This window comes from Gymnoscopelus braueri, assembly GCF_963280865.1.
Source record: "Gymnoscopelus braueri genome assembly, contig: SCAFFOLD_73, whole genome shotgun sequence".
Classification (NCBI taxonomy): Eukaryota; Metazoa; Chordata; class Actinopteri; order Myctophiformes; family Myctophidae; genus Gymnoscopelus; species Gymnoscopelus braueri.
The window spans coordinates 288,451-307,295 of NW_027660867.1; the positions used below are offsets into that span (position 1 = coordinate 288,451).

Sequence of the window (18,845 nt, forward strand, 5' to 3'; positions counted from 1 at the left end):
GTGGCGCCATGTGCAAGGAGAAGGGAATGAAAGCCACTTACACTCTGTGCTGTCCCTTCTGTTTGCTGTTAATTACAAACACAAACTACACCTTGTGGAAACACAAGGTGTGACAACCCCAGGGGTCCTTGAGGGGGTTCGAGGGGGTCCCCAGCTAAATGATTGATAGTTAGGAACCAAGAGGGCCTGAGTTAAGAAAATCATATCAAATGTAGGTCTGCATAATTGCATATCAAACGGAGGGTGTTGACAGACACACAACAGGCCAGCTCAGGCACTCTCACTGAACACCTGTTGTTGTGCTGGGCAGCTTTGAGAAGGACCCCTGGGGTTCTGTGTGTGGGGGGGGGAATGATAGAGGATGTGAGGGGGCTGAATAAAGCCCACCTCCCAGGTGGTGTCTGTGTGTTTGTATGTGTGTGTGTGTGTGTGTGTGTGTGTGTGTGTGTGTGTGTGTGTGTGTGTGTGTGTGTGTGTGTGTGTGTGTGTGTGTGTGTGTGTGTAACTGGGAACATCAATATTGCATGACATAATGCATGGTATATGCGCTTGTGTGTGTCATATTTCAGAGTCAGGTGTAGCAACACACAGGAACTGGACATGGACACAAAGAACTACAGTGTGAGTGTGAGTGTGTGTGTGTGTGTGTGTGTGTGTGTGTGTGTGTGTGTGTGTGTGTGTGTGTGTGTGTGTGTGTGTGTGTGTGTGTGGGGGGGGGGGTGTTATCTCAGGAGAGGTGACTCAGTCTCTGAAAGCATTAGGTTACATCCTCCATTGGACTAACAGGAAGAGGTTGGTCTCACATGGGCGTGCTGTGCACCTAAACACACCATGCATGTTTTCAATGTTTTTACAATGCCTGGATTTATATGAGTGCAATGTATTGCTGGCATGGAGAGGCAACAAATGACATGAAAAATGTGTGAATTAGAGACCAAACGTCAGTAGACACTTTCTAATTAGAATTTCTAATTAGTGCCCTTTTTTCCAGTGGAAGGAGATATTAATGCTACAGCTATAATTACATTCTAGAAGACAATTGTGTGCTTCCAATTATGTGGCAACAGTTTGTGGTAGACCGTTTCCTGCTTCAGAAGGACACTCCTTCTGAAAGAGGGGGGGTAATTCTGGGGGGGATTGTCATTCTAAAACAGGAAACAGCCTTCTGCAAACTGTTCCCAATAATTGGCTGCATACAATTGTCTAGATTAGGATGACATTGTAGATTTCCCATCACTGGAACAAAGGGCACAGTCTGTCCACTGATTTTTGGTCATATACGGTATTGTATATCACGTATTATGTTCACATGGATTAGCATACGTTGTCACAGTGGGTGGATAGTTTTTGTTTCTAAGGAGATTGTTTCTGGCCATGATTTTTGCATTCTCGCCCTATTTTGCAAAGTATATTTCTGGTGTGAATGATCGTCAGAAGATTAAAACTTGTGCTTTACTTAACCACTTAAACCCCAGCATCAGTATTGTGGGGAAAATAGCTGACCAACATGCTCACAAAGCGCCGCAGCGCGTTGTGAGCATGTTGGTCAGCTATTTTCTGCGAAAGCTTTCCCCACAATAACAGAAACGATACTAGTATAGAGCCCTATGGGACTCCCGTCAACCATATAGGGTTTTTAAGGGGTTAAGCACTAATACATGAAAGGGAGAGCTACACCAATATTTTGTGTTATTGCCAAATTAAATGGTGGTCTTACACTGACACTGTAAGACCACAAAGTACCTTTATCCAAAGCGCTTTACAATGTGCATCACATTCACCCAATTACACACACATTCACACGCCGACGGCAGAGGAAACCATGGAAGGCACTAACTTGCTTAGTTAGAAATAAAGTGTCTTGTTCAAGGACACTTCGACACCAACGCAGGGGGAGTCAGGGTTCGAGAGAGGGAACCTTACGATTCCCAACTCTACCTCCTGAGCCACAGCCACCCCCCAAGATATCACAATATTTATCATTAGACAGCCAACACATTCTGAAAACTACAGCTAGTGGCGGCCACTGCTACATTACTGTTGCTGTTATCGGAAGATATCGGCACTCATTCAAATTAGAATCATTAGAATCAGCCAAACAGCAATGTGAGGTCCGAACGTTGGTAAAGATGGACAGCATTGAGGATTGGACCCCAAGCGCGTAGTGGTATAGTCTGTATCACACTGATTCATCAACAGAGCCCCCCTATCACTTTCTCTGTGGTCAGACTAGACATGTCCGAGCCCTGTTGGGCAGCAGCGGCATCCAGTCAATCTGTAACGGCGGGGTCTTACCTCGCAGGGCGGTCTTTAGGTTGACTTTGGCCTGACGGTGGAGGTCTTCCACGCAAGGCGGCCTGCTGCCTGGCAAGAAGACGTTCTCCTGCTGGTGCCAAGGTGCGGTGTAGTGAACAGTCCACTTGCTCTCCTCATCCAGGTTAGACACCGCTACAGAGAGAGACACACAGACAGAGGGACATCATGATGGGTCTGCAGTAAAGTATGACTCTCAGGCTGTGCGAGAAACAGGTGTTAAAACACATTAGAAAGGTGATGGTTTGAGGAAAAGAGGGGAGGGAGGGAAGTGCTTTGTACCAAGGTGTCAGTCTCAACACGAACAATCTGACACTTCACCGTGACATCACACAGTGGGCCGCCCGTTTCAGAGAAGGAAGAAGAGGGGGGGGGGGGGGGGTCATCAGCATAGTGGAGGGAAAAACTCAGCTCAGCAGCAAAAAAAAACTACTTCTCACTCGAGAACTGGCTAATGTGTCTTTATAGAATAATAAACAGGTAGGAAACTGTAGTAAGACAGAAGAAAACATCAATGTTTTCAAAATAACCCATCTGCTGGCCATTGTTGACAAGCTGCACAGTGACCCATTTGCTGGTTGTTTTAGGTGACTACTGTCCAAACAACAACATCTGTTCAACAAGTCAAACTTATACCAAGATCTCAACAATATGATTTGAAAATGTACAAGTGCAGGCCTCGTAAACATACCAAACTTGTTTGGATAACTGCGCAAACAGACAATCAAACAAAACAGACAAAACTTCTCTTTGTAGTGACAAATAAACCTTACTGATTCTCGATGCTTGATCATTTACAAGCCTGATCAAGCATGTACACAGATCCACAATTATCCCACCAAAAAGTTGTCTTACCCAGAGAGCGAAGCCAATCCAAAGTAGGCGATCGTGGATGAAGGATTATCTCCATAAATACAAGTAGATAGTAGTATTACTCTGTGTCCCTGTCCTGTGTCCTTACTTTAAACAACCTCAGTCTCACTCTCCATCTGACTCTGACCACTACAGTGAAAAGAAGAAATCTCTGGAGCAACCAACCATGGCGGAAGGGGGCGGGTTAATGAAGAGAGAGAGAGAGAGTGTGTGTGTGTGAGTGTGAGAGTGTTTTGTGGGTGGGGGGCCTTTCCTCACAGGTGCAAATGAGCCATAGCAGGATATGTGTGTGTGTGTTTTGGGGGGTCATTCACACAAAGTGTAATGGGCCATCAAGGGACAGTGTGAGAATGTTTGTAAGAGCTTTGATAAATGTAAAAAATCATCTGTGTCGTCAGCCCCGAAATGGCTCATTAGTTATAAAATAAGGCCTACTTGCAGTGGCTAGACTGGCTACAAGATCAGACCAGGCTGCTGTCACAGAACAGCAGCTGTACAGTAAAACATCTAACATCACCTTTACTGTCCTTACTTACAATCTGAAGTTGACATTTGCGTACTGGACGGTCTCTCCAGGAGAGCACAGCAGGTCGGCTTACTGTTTACCACATAGATTTCTCTTCTTTGATCACACCACTTTCTCCTGAATTCTGTTCCTACATCAAACAGTCAGTTGCATATAGTCGCTGTCGGGCAGAAACCTTGTATCTCCATATTTAAACTTTGTATGTTTTTTTTGTAAATGAATGGCCTACTTTGCTGTACTGTACAACCGTGTAATCCAAAAGTAGCAAGAGCCAAGAAAAGCCTGTCTACAAGTTCGCAACGTTGTGAGCTTGTAGATCTGCTCCTTTTGCTTTTAGGGGATTATTTTTGTAGTGAAAGTGGTTAATTGTGTCGGTGGGTTTTATAAATATTGAACTAATGAAAAGTAGTAACAATAGCTAGCTTGTGACCAATACACAAATAAAAGGACACCAGGCCCATTGCAACCTGTTATCCTACTAGAAGGCTTATCCACAGGATACAAACGACCTTACCTAACCTTACCCGAGGCCAGTGGTGTGTTCTACCAGTATACACTATATACGCAGTATACTCAAACCGAAAAATAGTTTACCCTCTGTAACCACAATAGTCTGAAAAAACCTCGACTACAGCACTGCCCGAGGCTATCTGTACTATTCTGATAGAGCCCCTAGTAACCCCACCAATTTGGAATGCAAAGCAGGTTGACCAACAGACATGCAGGCACCCGTCCTTGTCAGAATGCCTGTATTGTTATCCAAGCACTTGAGTGTGAGTGAAAAGTGTCACTTTACGGGCACCATCATGACAGTGCATCATGACGGTGTTTACGTAAGATAAAAAATTGTATACAAGGACTATTGTATCGATATTGTAGATGGTATATTGTAAATATGTATTGGATGTATCCTATCTACACCCCCCGCACCCCCCCCCCCCCCCCATCCACACACACACATACACACACACTTTGAGTGCCAGGCACACCCACGCATCCACTCAGAGACTTCATATGTGCCCAGGGACACATTAACACATCACGAACTATATTCATTCATGCACTCACCAGCACCACACTACATGACCTCATACACACCTCATACTGAGGACAGCAATGGAAACAAGCTGTAAGCTTTTTTGCGTTATCCTTTTGAATATGGTGGGTCAGATGTATTTTACATGTGACATATGTTTTATTTCATGATCAATAAAGATATCAACCAATCAATCAGATGTAGTTCTAAGAGCAAACCCTTCAAAATACTTCATAAAAAAACGATGTTGGTGTGTAAGAGTTTCACTTGAAAAAGCTCTTGTTTGTTTACTCGTGGAGAGAGAGAAAGTGTGTGTGTGTGTGTGGGGGGGGGGTTGATGTTGGGTCGAAAGAGCATCGGGTATAGTGAGAGAGCAAGGGTGTCTGTATCTACTGGGTCGATAAAGAGAGATAGCGAGTGTACAGCGAGGCTGCCTGCAACCGAAACAAAATGTACAAAATAGAGAAAGGTGAAAATATAACATCATGGAGATGGAGTGTCCAACTACTACGATAGGAGTTATTTTAGCATCCCCACAAATGCCTAGTCTGGTGTGCTTGCAGACACTTCTCATGAGATCATCTTCTGTACCCGTTATAATAATGTAGCATGGGAACTACAACCGTCATGGGTCAAATGACGGTAAGGAGAGAAATGTGGGAATGCCTTTCCCACTGACTATAACGGCAATTTGTGTTAATGTTTTACCCACCAATACACACACACCCACACCCACACTCACACCCACAACCACACACACAAGCGTGAGCTCTGAGAACAAGATGACATCAAGATAGTGTCACATGGCAGGTAAGGAAGTGTATTAAGCACAGAGAGAATATATATACATCTGCAGAGGTCACATTCACGTGGCCAGGAAGATATGAGTCATGACTGATAGAGGTAGGCAGAGGGATATGAATAAATATAATGTACTAGATGAGTTGTACAGTGACATCCTGTATGACTGGACCTTCAGTATCTTGATAAGTTTGTGCACAGGGCGTCACAGACTAAGCCTAGTTACGCCAGTGTGATTAAGTATAGTTATAAGATACTGTGCAGATACTGGGGTGTGAGTCAAGTCTTGATATTACAACATTCAATTGGTTTAGCTGTTTGGCTTGTTGGTGCCAGTATGTGAATGTGTCTAATCCGTCTTTCCCAAGCAAGTCTTTATTCGACTGATTTCAGAAAAGTAATAAAATATTCTCTGAAGCAACCCTTCCTTTTTTCTCGCACACACAGACCACAGGTAGCCCTCCCCCACCCTTATCTCAGACTACGGGGTTGAATGGGACTCAGACAAAGCCTGTAGGCAGACCAAGGACATGGGGACTATGGACACAAAGCCTATATTGTCCCCCAGCATCAGTCTCCACATCAGGGCCTTTCAGACCCCCTCTAGCCCCTCCACCACACATTAATGTCCCCAGTGGGCTATGGCGCGAAAGACTCTCAGGATTCTAATAATCCCTCTGTCCACTGGCTATCCCAGCTCTCCAGCAAACACTAACACTAACACTAACACACACACACACACACACACACACACACACACACACACACACACACACACACACACACACACACACACACACACACACACACACACACACACACACACACACACACACACACACACACACACACACACTGTATGTATATATATATATATATATATATAGCACCTGATGAAGCCAACGCGGCGAAACGCGTCGTGCTAAATAAAGCCTAAAAATGAAGCATTAACTGAGTCTATCATCATTGGGAGTGTGCGGTTCCTTCCTAAGAGAAGCAGAGGGAAGGTTTATTTCTTTTCATATATATATATATATATATATATATATATATATATATATATATGGTATATATAACTATTTCTGACAGCAAAATGAGCAAATACAAACTTTTTATGGTTTTGTAAGTTAGTATTCCTAAGTTAATCTAACACAGCTCAGTTTACATATTTATGTATTCCCTTTTAATTGTACATACATCATTTTCACGGTTTTGTTCCACGTTTGCTTTGGCATTGTATGTTTTCTTATGCCAATAAAGCCCCTTTGAATTGAATTGTGTGAGTGTGAATTGCATTATATCACAGATGCATCGCATATAGGCCTGGGAATACTTTTAAGATCAATATAATTGATCCGTTTTTGTATTGACACCATCTAGGTTTAATCCTAAACGGGGTCCGGTCACCAATCAGCCAATACATATTGATTTGCACCTCTAACCACTAATTCAAACTATGAGGGCTCGGGAGGGAGAGTGGCGGCTTGGGAAACGGAAGGTTGCCTGGTTTGATTCCTGGCTCTCGGTTAGTGTCACAGTGTCCTTGAGCAAGACACTTACCCCCTTTCTGCTCCTGATGAGTAGGTACAGTAGGTGCCTTGCATGGTTTCCTCTGCAAGGTGAAAATCACACCATTTGACAGGATATATGATAAATAATGAGCCTATTTGAATATGTTTGGCCAAATGGACTGACCATGTCAATTAATGAAGGGTGTCTAAAGCATTAGGCAACCCTTGCCCAACCTATTATTTGCACAGCAAGAGTGACACAGTTATGGGTGCAAGCAGCGTGCAGGAGAGCTCCTCCTAAAGCAATACCAGTGAACTGTACAGTAGAGCCCAGGTACCAGCTAGCATGGTGCAGGGCAGGCATGTGCAAGATGTGGTGGGAGTGAGAGTGAAAACGCTGAGCTAATGATTAACAGTCCCACCTCAACCGTGACTGCACTGCAGCCGCACGCACGCACGCACGCACGCACGCACGCACGCACGCACGCACGCACGCACACACACACACACACACACACACACACACACACACACACACACACACACACACACACACACACACACACACACACACACACACACACACACACACACACACACACACACACACACACACACACACACACACACACACACACACACACACACACACACACACACACACACACACACACACACAGACAGTTAGCCTCTAAATACACCTGAGATTAGAGTAAGCACAAGCAGCTTGGTGAGCATTAACCAGGTTATACGGTTCCTCACGTGCCAAAAATAAAGACACTGACAAGCTTATTGACATACTGGCACAATACAATACCTCTGTCTGTCAAATCAAACTCAAATTCACTGGGTCATTGGAAACATGACGAACATTTCATTTGTCCACAGTCCAAATTCAATACAATACAACACAACAGACAACATACAGTTGACTGGGTAATTTAGTACTATATGTTAGTATTGCGCTGTTAATTGCTAAGCTAACCCCTTAAGTCTTGGTTACTAGGTAACAGGGAACAACAGAGAACTGTCTCTGATCTCACTGAAGGCAGGGGGTCCCTCCAGAAAAAAAACTCTGAACACTCAAGAAAGAAAACTATCAGTTATTAACAAACATATTACTGAGGTCAATAGTGCATTAAAAAAAAAGTTACCAGGAAATGACAGACCAAAGAGACAAATTAAATTGGAGCAAAACATTATACAAACCTAATCTAAATATGACTTTAATTTCTAAGGAAACAAACTGCTGGTTGTTTAAAATGATGCACAGAGAAAAAAGAATTGACATTAAGTGATCGTTTCTTACCCTTCCTTTTGAAGTATTTAATCACAGATTTTAACGAGGTCCCGATAAACACCATCGTTCCAGGTTGGGTGCGTCTCTCTCTATCCTTAAATAATTCTTCTTAAAGAGTCCTTTTGAGGCACAGATAGCGCGGACGAAGCGAGGGAACGAGCGAGAGAGAACACGGCACACAAATGAGTGCTGATGATAGCTCTCCTCTTGCGCTCACATTCTCCCTCTACGGTGCCTATTCTGCCTAAGCTCTGAGTGTGTCTGAGTGAATGAGTGTGTGTGTGCTGCCGGCCGGGGTCCTATTCTCACAATGAGCCTCTCCCCCTATCTCAGAAAACAAATGAACACAACCAACCCACCCCCCTCCTCCCTCAGGCAGTCAGTCCAGTCCTCGGAGACACACACACACACACACACACACACATACACACAAGCACGCCCACATACACACTCACGCAGCAGGAAGGGTGTAGCGGCCCCTCTGTTCCCCTGCGCTTTGGTTACCAAGGAGTTCTGCTTGCCTCTCCCTTATATTTGCCATCATCAATCGCTCTCTCGCTTGCTCTCTCTCTTTTTTCTTTACACTCCAGGACTCCAGCCGGGATTTAAAACGTACTTAGATGAAACACGCACGCTCATGTTACTTTGCTTTGAAGGATGCACTTATTTCATCCCATCCGTCTCTCTTCAACCTTTCTCTTGTTCTCTCTCGCTCTCTCTTTCCCCCTCCTCTGCTTACACTGTCAAATCCGGAGCGTTAATTTACAGAAACTCTTGGGGTGTACCAATGAAACCAAATGGACCTGTAAGGGTCCATTTCATTAAGTTAGAACGGATACATTAACACTGATGGTTTTACTGGTGTAGGCTCCATCTCTCCCGCTCTTTTTTTTCTGTGTCTTTCAAATGGTTGTCTCTCTGCTAGTACAGAAAGCTCATCAGGGGAATATGAGTGCATCTAGTTAAACCATGGAGGTTCCTCTCTCAGGGAGACGTGCGATTTCTCTGAACAACATGTTGGCGTTTTTTTAACAAGCTGTTCCCAGGGGAATACGGCGTTTCCACCTGCATGCAAAGTGCAGTCAGTGCAAAACAGACGACAAGCAAATAACGCAATCGCTCATTTTCTAGCTTCAAAAGAACATAACGTTTGTTCATACTTAACGTCACTTGCTCTTATTTATTGTTTTATTGTTTGTGGATTGTGACACTGTTTTGAGAAGTGCTGTATGAATAGAGGTTTATTGCAAGTGAATCAAGCTCTCTCACAAATCACACTTCAAGGTAGTGTCCTATGTCCTAGGTAGTGGCACTGGCCAATGTGCATGTGAATTTTGGAATATTTGACTTCCACTTTTCTCTATTATTTATTCTCTATTCAGTCTAGTCGTATCCACAAGCACATACACACGCACTCTCTCTCTCTCTGTCGCGGCCTGCTGTGGCAGCACATGGCCACTGAATCTGTGCCACGTGCATATAGATCACACAATCCGCCCTTTGTCCGATCTGCTCACAATCTATATCACACAGTGAGTGTACACACACACACACACACACACTCACACACAACATTTACGTGCGCACCCAGCCAGGCTCCCATTCAGGCAAACACGTAGGCATACATGCACGTGCATGCAAGACAGTGAATGCACGCTGTCTCGCGCACATTCACAAGGGCCAGTGCCCCTCCTTCTGCTACCCTATTTCTTTTCATCCCAAATGAAGGGGGGCTGTAACCAGAGCTTCAATAGGATTGCAAATGATCCTTGAATTTGTGGGCAAATAAAAGGGTTCTTCCCTCCTCCCTTATATCTGCCCCGACCAGACCCTGCTTTTTATGAACCTATCTGTACACATCTGGAGGGCTGTGTAGGTGCACAAGTGTGTGCATTTGTCAACATGTGCACGACTGCACGCTACTGGATTAATAACGTGTTTTTATAAGGTTTTATAATGCACTTTTCATGCTCTATCATCAATTCCTCTGCATGCAATGCGTTTTAAGTCATTCTGATTAATTCTTATTTTCTTAAATTGTTCCCATCTTCCCCTTAGGACAGGAGTGTGTGTGCGTGTGCGTGTGCATGTGTGTAAGAGAGTGTGTTGTGTCCATGCCAGTTGATTGCCCCAGAGCATGTTTGGCGTGGATCTTCATGTCTGGCACGCGTAAAGTATTAAGATAATCTGTGCAGACACAAGGCCAATCGCTCATTAGAGAGCCTATTGTTCTCAGGACAGTGACGACACAATACACACACACACGCACGCACGCACAAGCAATATACACAGAGTGACAGACCCAGAGGTCAACATCTCTATCTAGTAAACTAAGGATGGCTCCCCAAAACTAGGACAACTCTAGGATTAGTGCTATCTGTCCATTAGTCCGTCCATCCATACATCCTCCCGCCAATCCCAGACACGATTAAGAGTGGAGATTCCCCCCCCCCCCAACAGACAGTATCAATCTTTCATCTGTTCCTATGCCAAACAGCATCTGAAGGAAGCAGACACGCTTCACAATGTGAAGCCTGAAGATGAAGCTCATGTATAGAACGTTCAGGGCTCAATATGGAATTACAATAATACTAACATTGTCTCTTAATTATGTGGCCAATGAAGCGATATCTTCGTTGCCATTTTAAAACACAGGTCTAATCCCTTGGACTATCCTGCTGTCAAACCAGATAAAATCATTAGGTTCACGAGGCTAAACATTTTTTATTTATTTGACCTCTATAAAGGTGAAATCCCTTGGTGAAAACTAAAAGCACTTTTTGCTGGAGATTAGTCTGATTCCTGACTTGGCTTGGTTTACATAGCGTTGTAACCTTTCCATTCTTGTTATTCCGCAATAAATTGAGATGATGACACAAACCAGTGAGGAGGTGGTGAACATATAGGTCATGTAAAGCAGGGATGGGTGTAATGTGAGCGCTAAACAAGTGCTGTTGAATTAAACAAGGTGACTAATGGCAGACAGCTAATAAACCGTTAAGAGAATGATGAGAGAGTGCGTCCCCCCCACCCTCCCAACTAACCCTTTTCACACCCCATATGGAATGTATCTCCCCCTGGCAGTGATGGCTGCTCAACACGTCAGCACAGACACACACATGCGTATTGGAATTGATGAGGCTTCACCTCTACCCTACATTCAGCGAACGAAATGTCTAATGTCTTGCCCATAAGGGAATGCACGTGCGTGGACACACACGCCTCTCCAGCCCCAGTTCTATCAGTCAACCAGCAAACCAATGCAACCCCCAACACACACACATTTGAATTCTTTAATTTGGACCTGCACATAATCCTACCAGTTCCCAGCTTAATATTATTTGTCTAACTGGTCTAAACAGAACAGACAGCTGAGCTGAGCCCATAACAACCTGTCCTCCAACCAACCAGTACCAGAAGCCTTGGTAATACCTTGGTATATCTTACTTGGCCCTCAGGAGTCGGACTGCCTGGGAATTAGTGAGGTGAATAGAGGTAAAACAGGTATAAATGGTGCATTTATATAGTGCCTTTATCCAAGGCGCTTTACAATGATTGTGCATTACATTCACACACACATTCACACACTGACGGCGGAGGAAACCATTCAAGGCACCAACCTGCTCATCGGGAGCAATTAGGGGTTCAGTGTCTTGCTCAAGGACACTTCGACGCTAACTCTGGGGGAGCCCGGGATCAACCTTCTGGTTCCCAAGCGGCCGCTCTACCTCCTGAGCCACTGCCGCCCCTTAGGATAAATGTAGTCCTATGTATGATACATAGACATTCTATGGCCCATCTTGCCATCTCTCTCTCTCTCTCTCCAACATGAAAGCTTTCATTATTATTAAAGTAATGTAGCTCTCTATCGATTCCCCTTCCTTCTTTCTCGTGTTTTCTAATTGCAGCGCAGAAAACTTGCTTTTAAACACACACACACACACACACACACACACACACACACACACACACACACACACACACACACACACACACACACACACACACACACACACACACACACACACACACACACACACACACACACACACACACACACAGTGTTATCTTTGCATTTGTGCACGCTGCCCTGTAAAAAACACTGTAAAAACAAGCTATACATTAGTTAAATATCAGTGCTTGCCGTGCCTAGGTCTGAAATCCCACGCTTTTGCACGTTTACACACACAAACACGCACGCATGCACACAACATAGTTAAATATCCCTGGGTCTGAAAACACGTGTTTCAGTTTCAGCGCAGCATGGTTTGACTTGAAACTTCTCTAGTTTGAGACTTGATCATGCACAAAGTTTGAGACTTGATCAGACACGAAACGTGACCAGGAAAAATACAGGAAAACCATTATCATTTTAGAAAGGAACAGAAGCGTAGACATAAAAAAATAAACAGAAACCCTGTCTGTCTCTCTCTTGCTCCCTGCCCGATCTCTGCCTTTTACATGAATGAAAATGTATAATTTATAGGCTGTGTAGGAGCATGCTTGCCTCGCTCTCTCTCATCCCATTTCCCCTGTATCTTTTTATCCCATCATCTCTGTGAATGAAAGTGTAGGGTTAGAAGGGCAGACCGGTATCTGATCCATGCTCTCTCCTCTGAGATATGGACCAACGCATGAATAATCTATCAGCAACAGAGAGCAAGGGAAGAATAGGGCGAGGTCAGCAGATACCATATTTCACAGTATCGTGTGTTTTTAGGAAAATTGGCTGAGTATCGTGTGTTTTTAGGAAAATCTGGCTGAGATATACAGTACATCTTTTTCAATCTGATACCTACAGTACGATCAGCAAATATTCAGCATGTAATGTAAAACCAGCAGGAAATCACTAGTTTGATTTATAAACTACGGTAGCCTAGCGTTTGCATCAGAAAAAAATAAAACAAATCAAGTCTAATTTAAAACAATAGTTATATTATTAATACAAATATTGAATATAGTGAGATTCAGACGGTCTGTTGAAAAATGGTAAACATGTGAAGAGAGAGTGTCAGCCCACGCTCTATGGTAATGGGGGTCATCCACAATATGGAGTTCACACACCTCTCGAATAAACAGCTTTCTCTCTCTCTCCCACACACTCTGTCACTCTAAAGGTGACATCAAGGCCAGGCTGAATAAACATGTGTAATTCTGCCACTGATGGCTTTAACATGGGCCAAAGTTCTCACACGCACATGTACGCGCACGCACACACACACACACACACACACACACACACACACACACACACACACACACACACACACACACACACACACACACACACACACACACACACACACACACACACACACACACACACACACACACACACACACACACACACACAATCCATATGTAGATTCTTTACAGTTAAATTAATGATTTGACAATGGAATGGAATCAAGACAGAGAAAAAGACATGGCGGGACAGAGAGGCACACAGTTAAATACTATTCTTTAGTGTTGAATTTACTCCTAAGAGTGTATAAATGGAACCAAATGGAACTTTCCAAATGGTTCCAAAATGACACTTACGGGTCCAAATGGACACGGTCCATTTGGCTCCCATTTGTACAATCTTTTGTATAAAATCACACCCAGTATGAAGAGAGTGGTGCCTTTCATGAGTTCATTTCATTAGTTACTTTTCACAGACTTTGATAACTTCAAAGTATTTTTACTCATTTTAAGTACTTTAAAATATTTTTACAGATTTTTATGTGTTTTTACTCATTTTAACATCTTTTAAGTATTTTTACTCATTTTAAATATTTTTACTCATTTTAAGTATTTTTACTCAGTTTAGGAACTTTAAAGTATCTTTACTAATATTTAAGTATTTTTACTCATTTTAAGTATTTTTACTCATTTTAAGTATTTTTACTCAAAAGTGTGTGTGTGTGTGTGTGTGTGTGTGTGTGTGTGTGTGTGTGTGTGTGTGTATAATTAGCGTAACTGGTTGCATCTTTGTGTTGCAATCAGCCGCAGCTGTTGAAGCTGTGCTCAAACATACAGAGAGGCCATGCTCATACGGACGGACGGACACACACACAGACAAAGTCACTCCTTGGAGTGGCTAGCACCACTCAAAAATATTCAGCAAGGAAGGCAGAGAATCAAGAATCAAAAGGGTTTGGGTTAATTTGTAGAGCCTGACCGATGCCAATCCCGATTTTGGAGAGTCCTAGATCACTGATTTTGACCGATACATTACTTTGTCATTAAGTGCAAAAACTAAATCTAATCAGGAATCAGGACACATCGGCTGCCTAACTGCGAATACCGATATCATCAAAAAAGTCAAATAATATATCGGTCGGGGACTATAAATTTGTCTCTTACAGATAAACCCTCTTGTTTCTTGTTTCTCTGCCTTCCTTGCTGTCTCTGCACAGTCAAATCTTTAGAGTTAATTTAACTCAGAGTGTACAAATGGAACCATTAGGAAGGACCCATTTGATTCCATTTGTACACGCTTCAGAATTAAATGAACACTAAGGATTTTACTGTGTGTGTGTCTGTCTGTCCCTCCATGTTCTTGGCTCGCTTCCTTTCATCGTCTCCCCCGCTTTCCCTCTCTCTCGCTTGCTCTCCCCACTCTCTTGGATTTTCTCTCCCCACCTCTCTATATGATGTATGCTGCTGTTCTCTGCGGGTCACTGAGACAGAGGTTACTGGGAAACCCCACATACAACCCCCCCCCCCCTCCCCTTTCAAGGCCTTTCCGTCTGACCTGCTCTATTCAAGCAGCTTCAGTTGGCACTGGGATTCCAGCACATGCAGCCAACACTCTTCCACAGACGCACACGCACACACACGTAAAGCAACACAAACATAAGACACACTGAGGCGGCGTGACTCCGGAGTTAGGGCGGCAGAAGGTTGAAGTGTCCATGAGTTAGAAATCGAACCAACTGCTGCTGATGGGCAGGTTGGTGCCTTGCATGGTTTGTGTGTGAATGGGTGAATGTACTGCATAATGTAAAGTGCTTTGGAGAAAAGGCGCTACATAAACGCACCATTTACACACTAACGACGCATACACCCACACAGGCAGGGAATGCTGCAGATAGACTCAGGATTTCACAGAGGGAGTCTGTGTGAATATCTACACTAATAACATGACATTCCACTGGAGACTGCATCAGTGTGTCTGAGTTGCTTCACCCACCTCAGCAGCAACAATTAGGGGAGACTGTGCGTTCCATTAAACTGCCAAGCATTTTGTGTGTGTCCGCTTTATAGGGGAAATACTTCACCCATCACTTGAGTTAATACAAATAGTACACATTTCATGCAAATTTGAGGTAATGGCAAAAAACACTGCATTGTGTGTGTGTGTGTGTGTGAGAGGGTATGCGCGCGCGTGCATGCGTGCGTGCATATTGGGGTATTCTTCTCAGTGAAAGGCTATGGGGCCTCCTTCTATAGTCAACTCCTCTATTGTGATCCATGAGAAAAAGTTTTAAGGAAAGGACAACACCCTGCAAACTACGCCCTGAGAACACACACTGGCCACACTAACATATTCAGCCTCCATGTGTGTGTGTGTTGGGTTCACTCTGTCCACTCCGTGAGTGCATAATAACACTATCATTAATGTCTCATCTTGATCAATGATCACCGCACACAGCTATTCTAACACAGGCAGATAGCATGCGTGTGTGTGTGTGTGTGTGTGTGTGTGCGTGTGTGTGCATGAGAGAAAATTTGCATGTTGGCGTGTGCGTGAGAGAAATTTGGCATGAAAGGGTTGTGCATGAGAGAAATTTGGCATGAAAGAGTTGTGCAAGAGAGAAATTTTCAGAAAATACAATACTAACGTCGATAGAGGACAGGAGAAGAAAGAGACATCGGTAAAGAGTCTGCACAAGTAAAAGGTTCAAAGATACTTTTGATGTGGCAGAAGTGGAACAACTACAAAGTACAAGCGAGTGGCAGAACAGAATGGAGGCGGCATATAGGCAACAGAGGACAAAAGGATGGATAGATTGACAGCCAAAACAAAGCTAGAGGGAGAAGGCAAGGATAAACAAGTGTAAGGTGAAAGAAGAGAGGAGAGATAATGGAAGATAAAGGGGGAGAAGAAAAGAGGAGAAGAGAAGCGATAAATGCTTGAATTTGTGTGGGTGTAAAAAATCTGCAGGTATCAAGTCTGTAAAAAAAAGAGCAATGAATGCAAACACAGGAGGACACACATACACACAAAGGCCCAGCAGGCTTAGCGGTCATGCCTAATTTTCTCTTCATCAGCGTCTAACCCAGGGTACTCCCTATGGACCCCTTTGAAATTCAACCCAGGCACTATGATATGAGAAAGAGACAGAGAAAGAGATAGACACACACTGAGAATGAGAGAGAGGGAAAGGAGAACATACACTGTGGTTTAAGAATAGATCCCAAGATCGTCAACCAAGACCAAGAGACTACTGGGCAATTCTCTACGCAGTGTAAGTATAGACAACAAGTTGTTTGACTATACGCAATGTTTCTCCAAATCCAAATAGGTTAGAAAGTTAGATAACCGCTACCTACGCCATCTCGTAGGGTCTGTCCCAATTAATTAATGATTATTAGCTAAATTAAGCAGTTAGCTGGCCTGCCTCGAGAGCCGAGACCTTTTGAGACTGGAAAGGGAGACAAAAGTGACAGGAAGGCGTGTAACTTTTTCATAAGCCCCCACCTCACACACACACAAACACAAACACACCAAGGCAGTAACCTTTATGGTCTAATGTTAGCTTCAGTTGAGCAAAAGGCGTGTCAAATCTAAATGTGTGCCTCTGTTGAGCAGTGAGCTTAAAAGTCGTTATTTTACGAGCAGGCCGTTTTGTGCTTCTATGTTTTTGGTCCTTTTGGAGAGGGCATTTTTGTTCATGGCCCAGAGCACTTTTTATGTCCCCCGTCAGGAAGGATTTGTGGCTAACCGTCCCTTTCCCCCTAGCGACAGCGTTGTAAATCTAATCCCATTGGCCTTTTGCCCTTTTCCAAACAGGAAGAAATGGGAAATATTAAGAGCTAGCACTCCGGCTTAGAAATAACAGTATACTATACTGAATAAAGACAATTATATACTTTAGGCTTATAGGCTACTGACTAGATGGTGTCCATGCAATTCCTCCTGCTTTCTACTCTTTCAGGACCAAAGCCCTAACATAATATGGAAAATCTTTAGCCTATCAGGTTACTAAAATACAAAAACCTTTCAACAAAACTATCCCTATCGTAACCTCTACTCAAACAGATATTGTACCGCACGGTATGTAGGTTAAAAGTTCAGACAAGCTATACGCTAGTAATGATATCAGATCATATACTGTAATATCATGTATGTAATAATATCCCAGCGGGTGATTCTATACAGACTCTGGAAACTCTCCAGAATGCATTAGGAGACATTACCCTCCGGTCACCCTGTCTCCAGTCATATCGACTAAAGACTTCCCTCACTTCCCAACGGATCCCCCTAGAATCGACCACATCAATAACTTGCAAGACCTAAAATGTTTTTGTCTCAGGGACTAGTCCCTTGACTTGTGATGGCTTACATGAGGCTTCAACCATGATTATAGGGCATGGGTGTACAATGGGTAAGCATGCACTATAAGCCATGTGATCGTGTATGAATGTGGCTGGCTCTGCGATCCACTGCACTTAAACAACAGATATTGTCACACACTACGATACAGTTACTCTGGATTATAAAGGCCAGCAGATATTGGACTTCTTCCACCACCCTTTCCCTTTGTCTCTAGCCTTTCTCTTCAATAGACACACACATAGACTCTTGCATATATAGGTTATAAGCCAATAAATCCATGCACTCGCCCATAGTACACATTCATGCAATTACACCCAAATGCGTATGCACATACATGCATGGGCACACACAGACACACAACATTATGTTCTCCGCCATACTGCTCTCCTGACCTATATTTTAACACCAGGGCTGTCTGAGCCAGTGTGTGTGCATGTGTGTTCCACCAGCCCCCTAAATGCATTTGATTAATTAAGTAAACCCATACATTGCCATAAATCTGACACAGGTACACAGCGATGATGTGTAGCCATCCTAAGGGACTTCAAAGTGAGTGCATAAAGTGTGTGTGTGTGTGTGTGTGTGTGTGTGTGTGTGTGTGTGTGTGTGTGTGTGTGTGTGTGTGTGTGTGTGTGTGTGTGTGTAACACTACAGGTTAAACACATAAAACCTCACAGCTGACTTAATTCAAATTATGAGGTTGGAGCAGGCTATGTTTACAATCAATAGGTGTGAGAGGCACTGGCATAACTCATGAATCATGATAGCAACCTTTTTTGAACATGGTACATTTTATTAAACAGACTCCCTTGAGCAGAGTGACAGATGTACATTAAGTGTACATAGAGTACAGCTATAGAGTAGAATAAGCTTAAATTCAATTTCATTAGGATAGGAAGCGATTCCATGCACCATGAAATCTCTAATTTCGCCACAGT

General features: G+C 43.5%; 1 protein-coding gene across 1 annotated transcript in view; it reads right to left on the bottom strand.

Moving 5' to 3' along the window:
• Window positions 1–18,845, bottom strand: part of LOC308081129 (NHS-like protein 1) — a 63,352-nt gene that overhangs the window by 22,397 nt on the left and 22,110 nt on the right. The window contains 1 exon segment of the mRNA XM_080457524.1: window positions 2,296–2,448. Coding sequence (XP_080313650.1) covers window positions 2,296–2,448 — 153 coding nt within the window.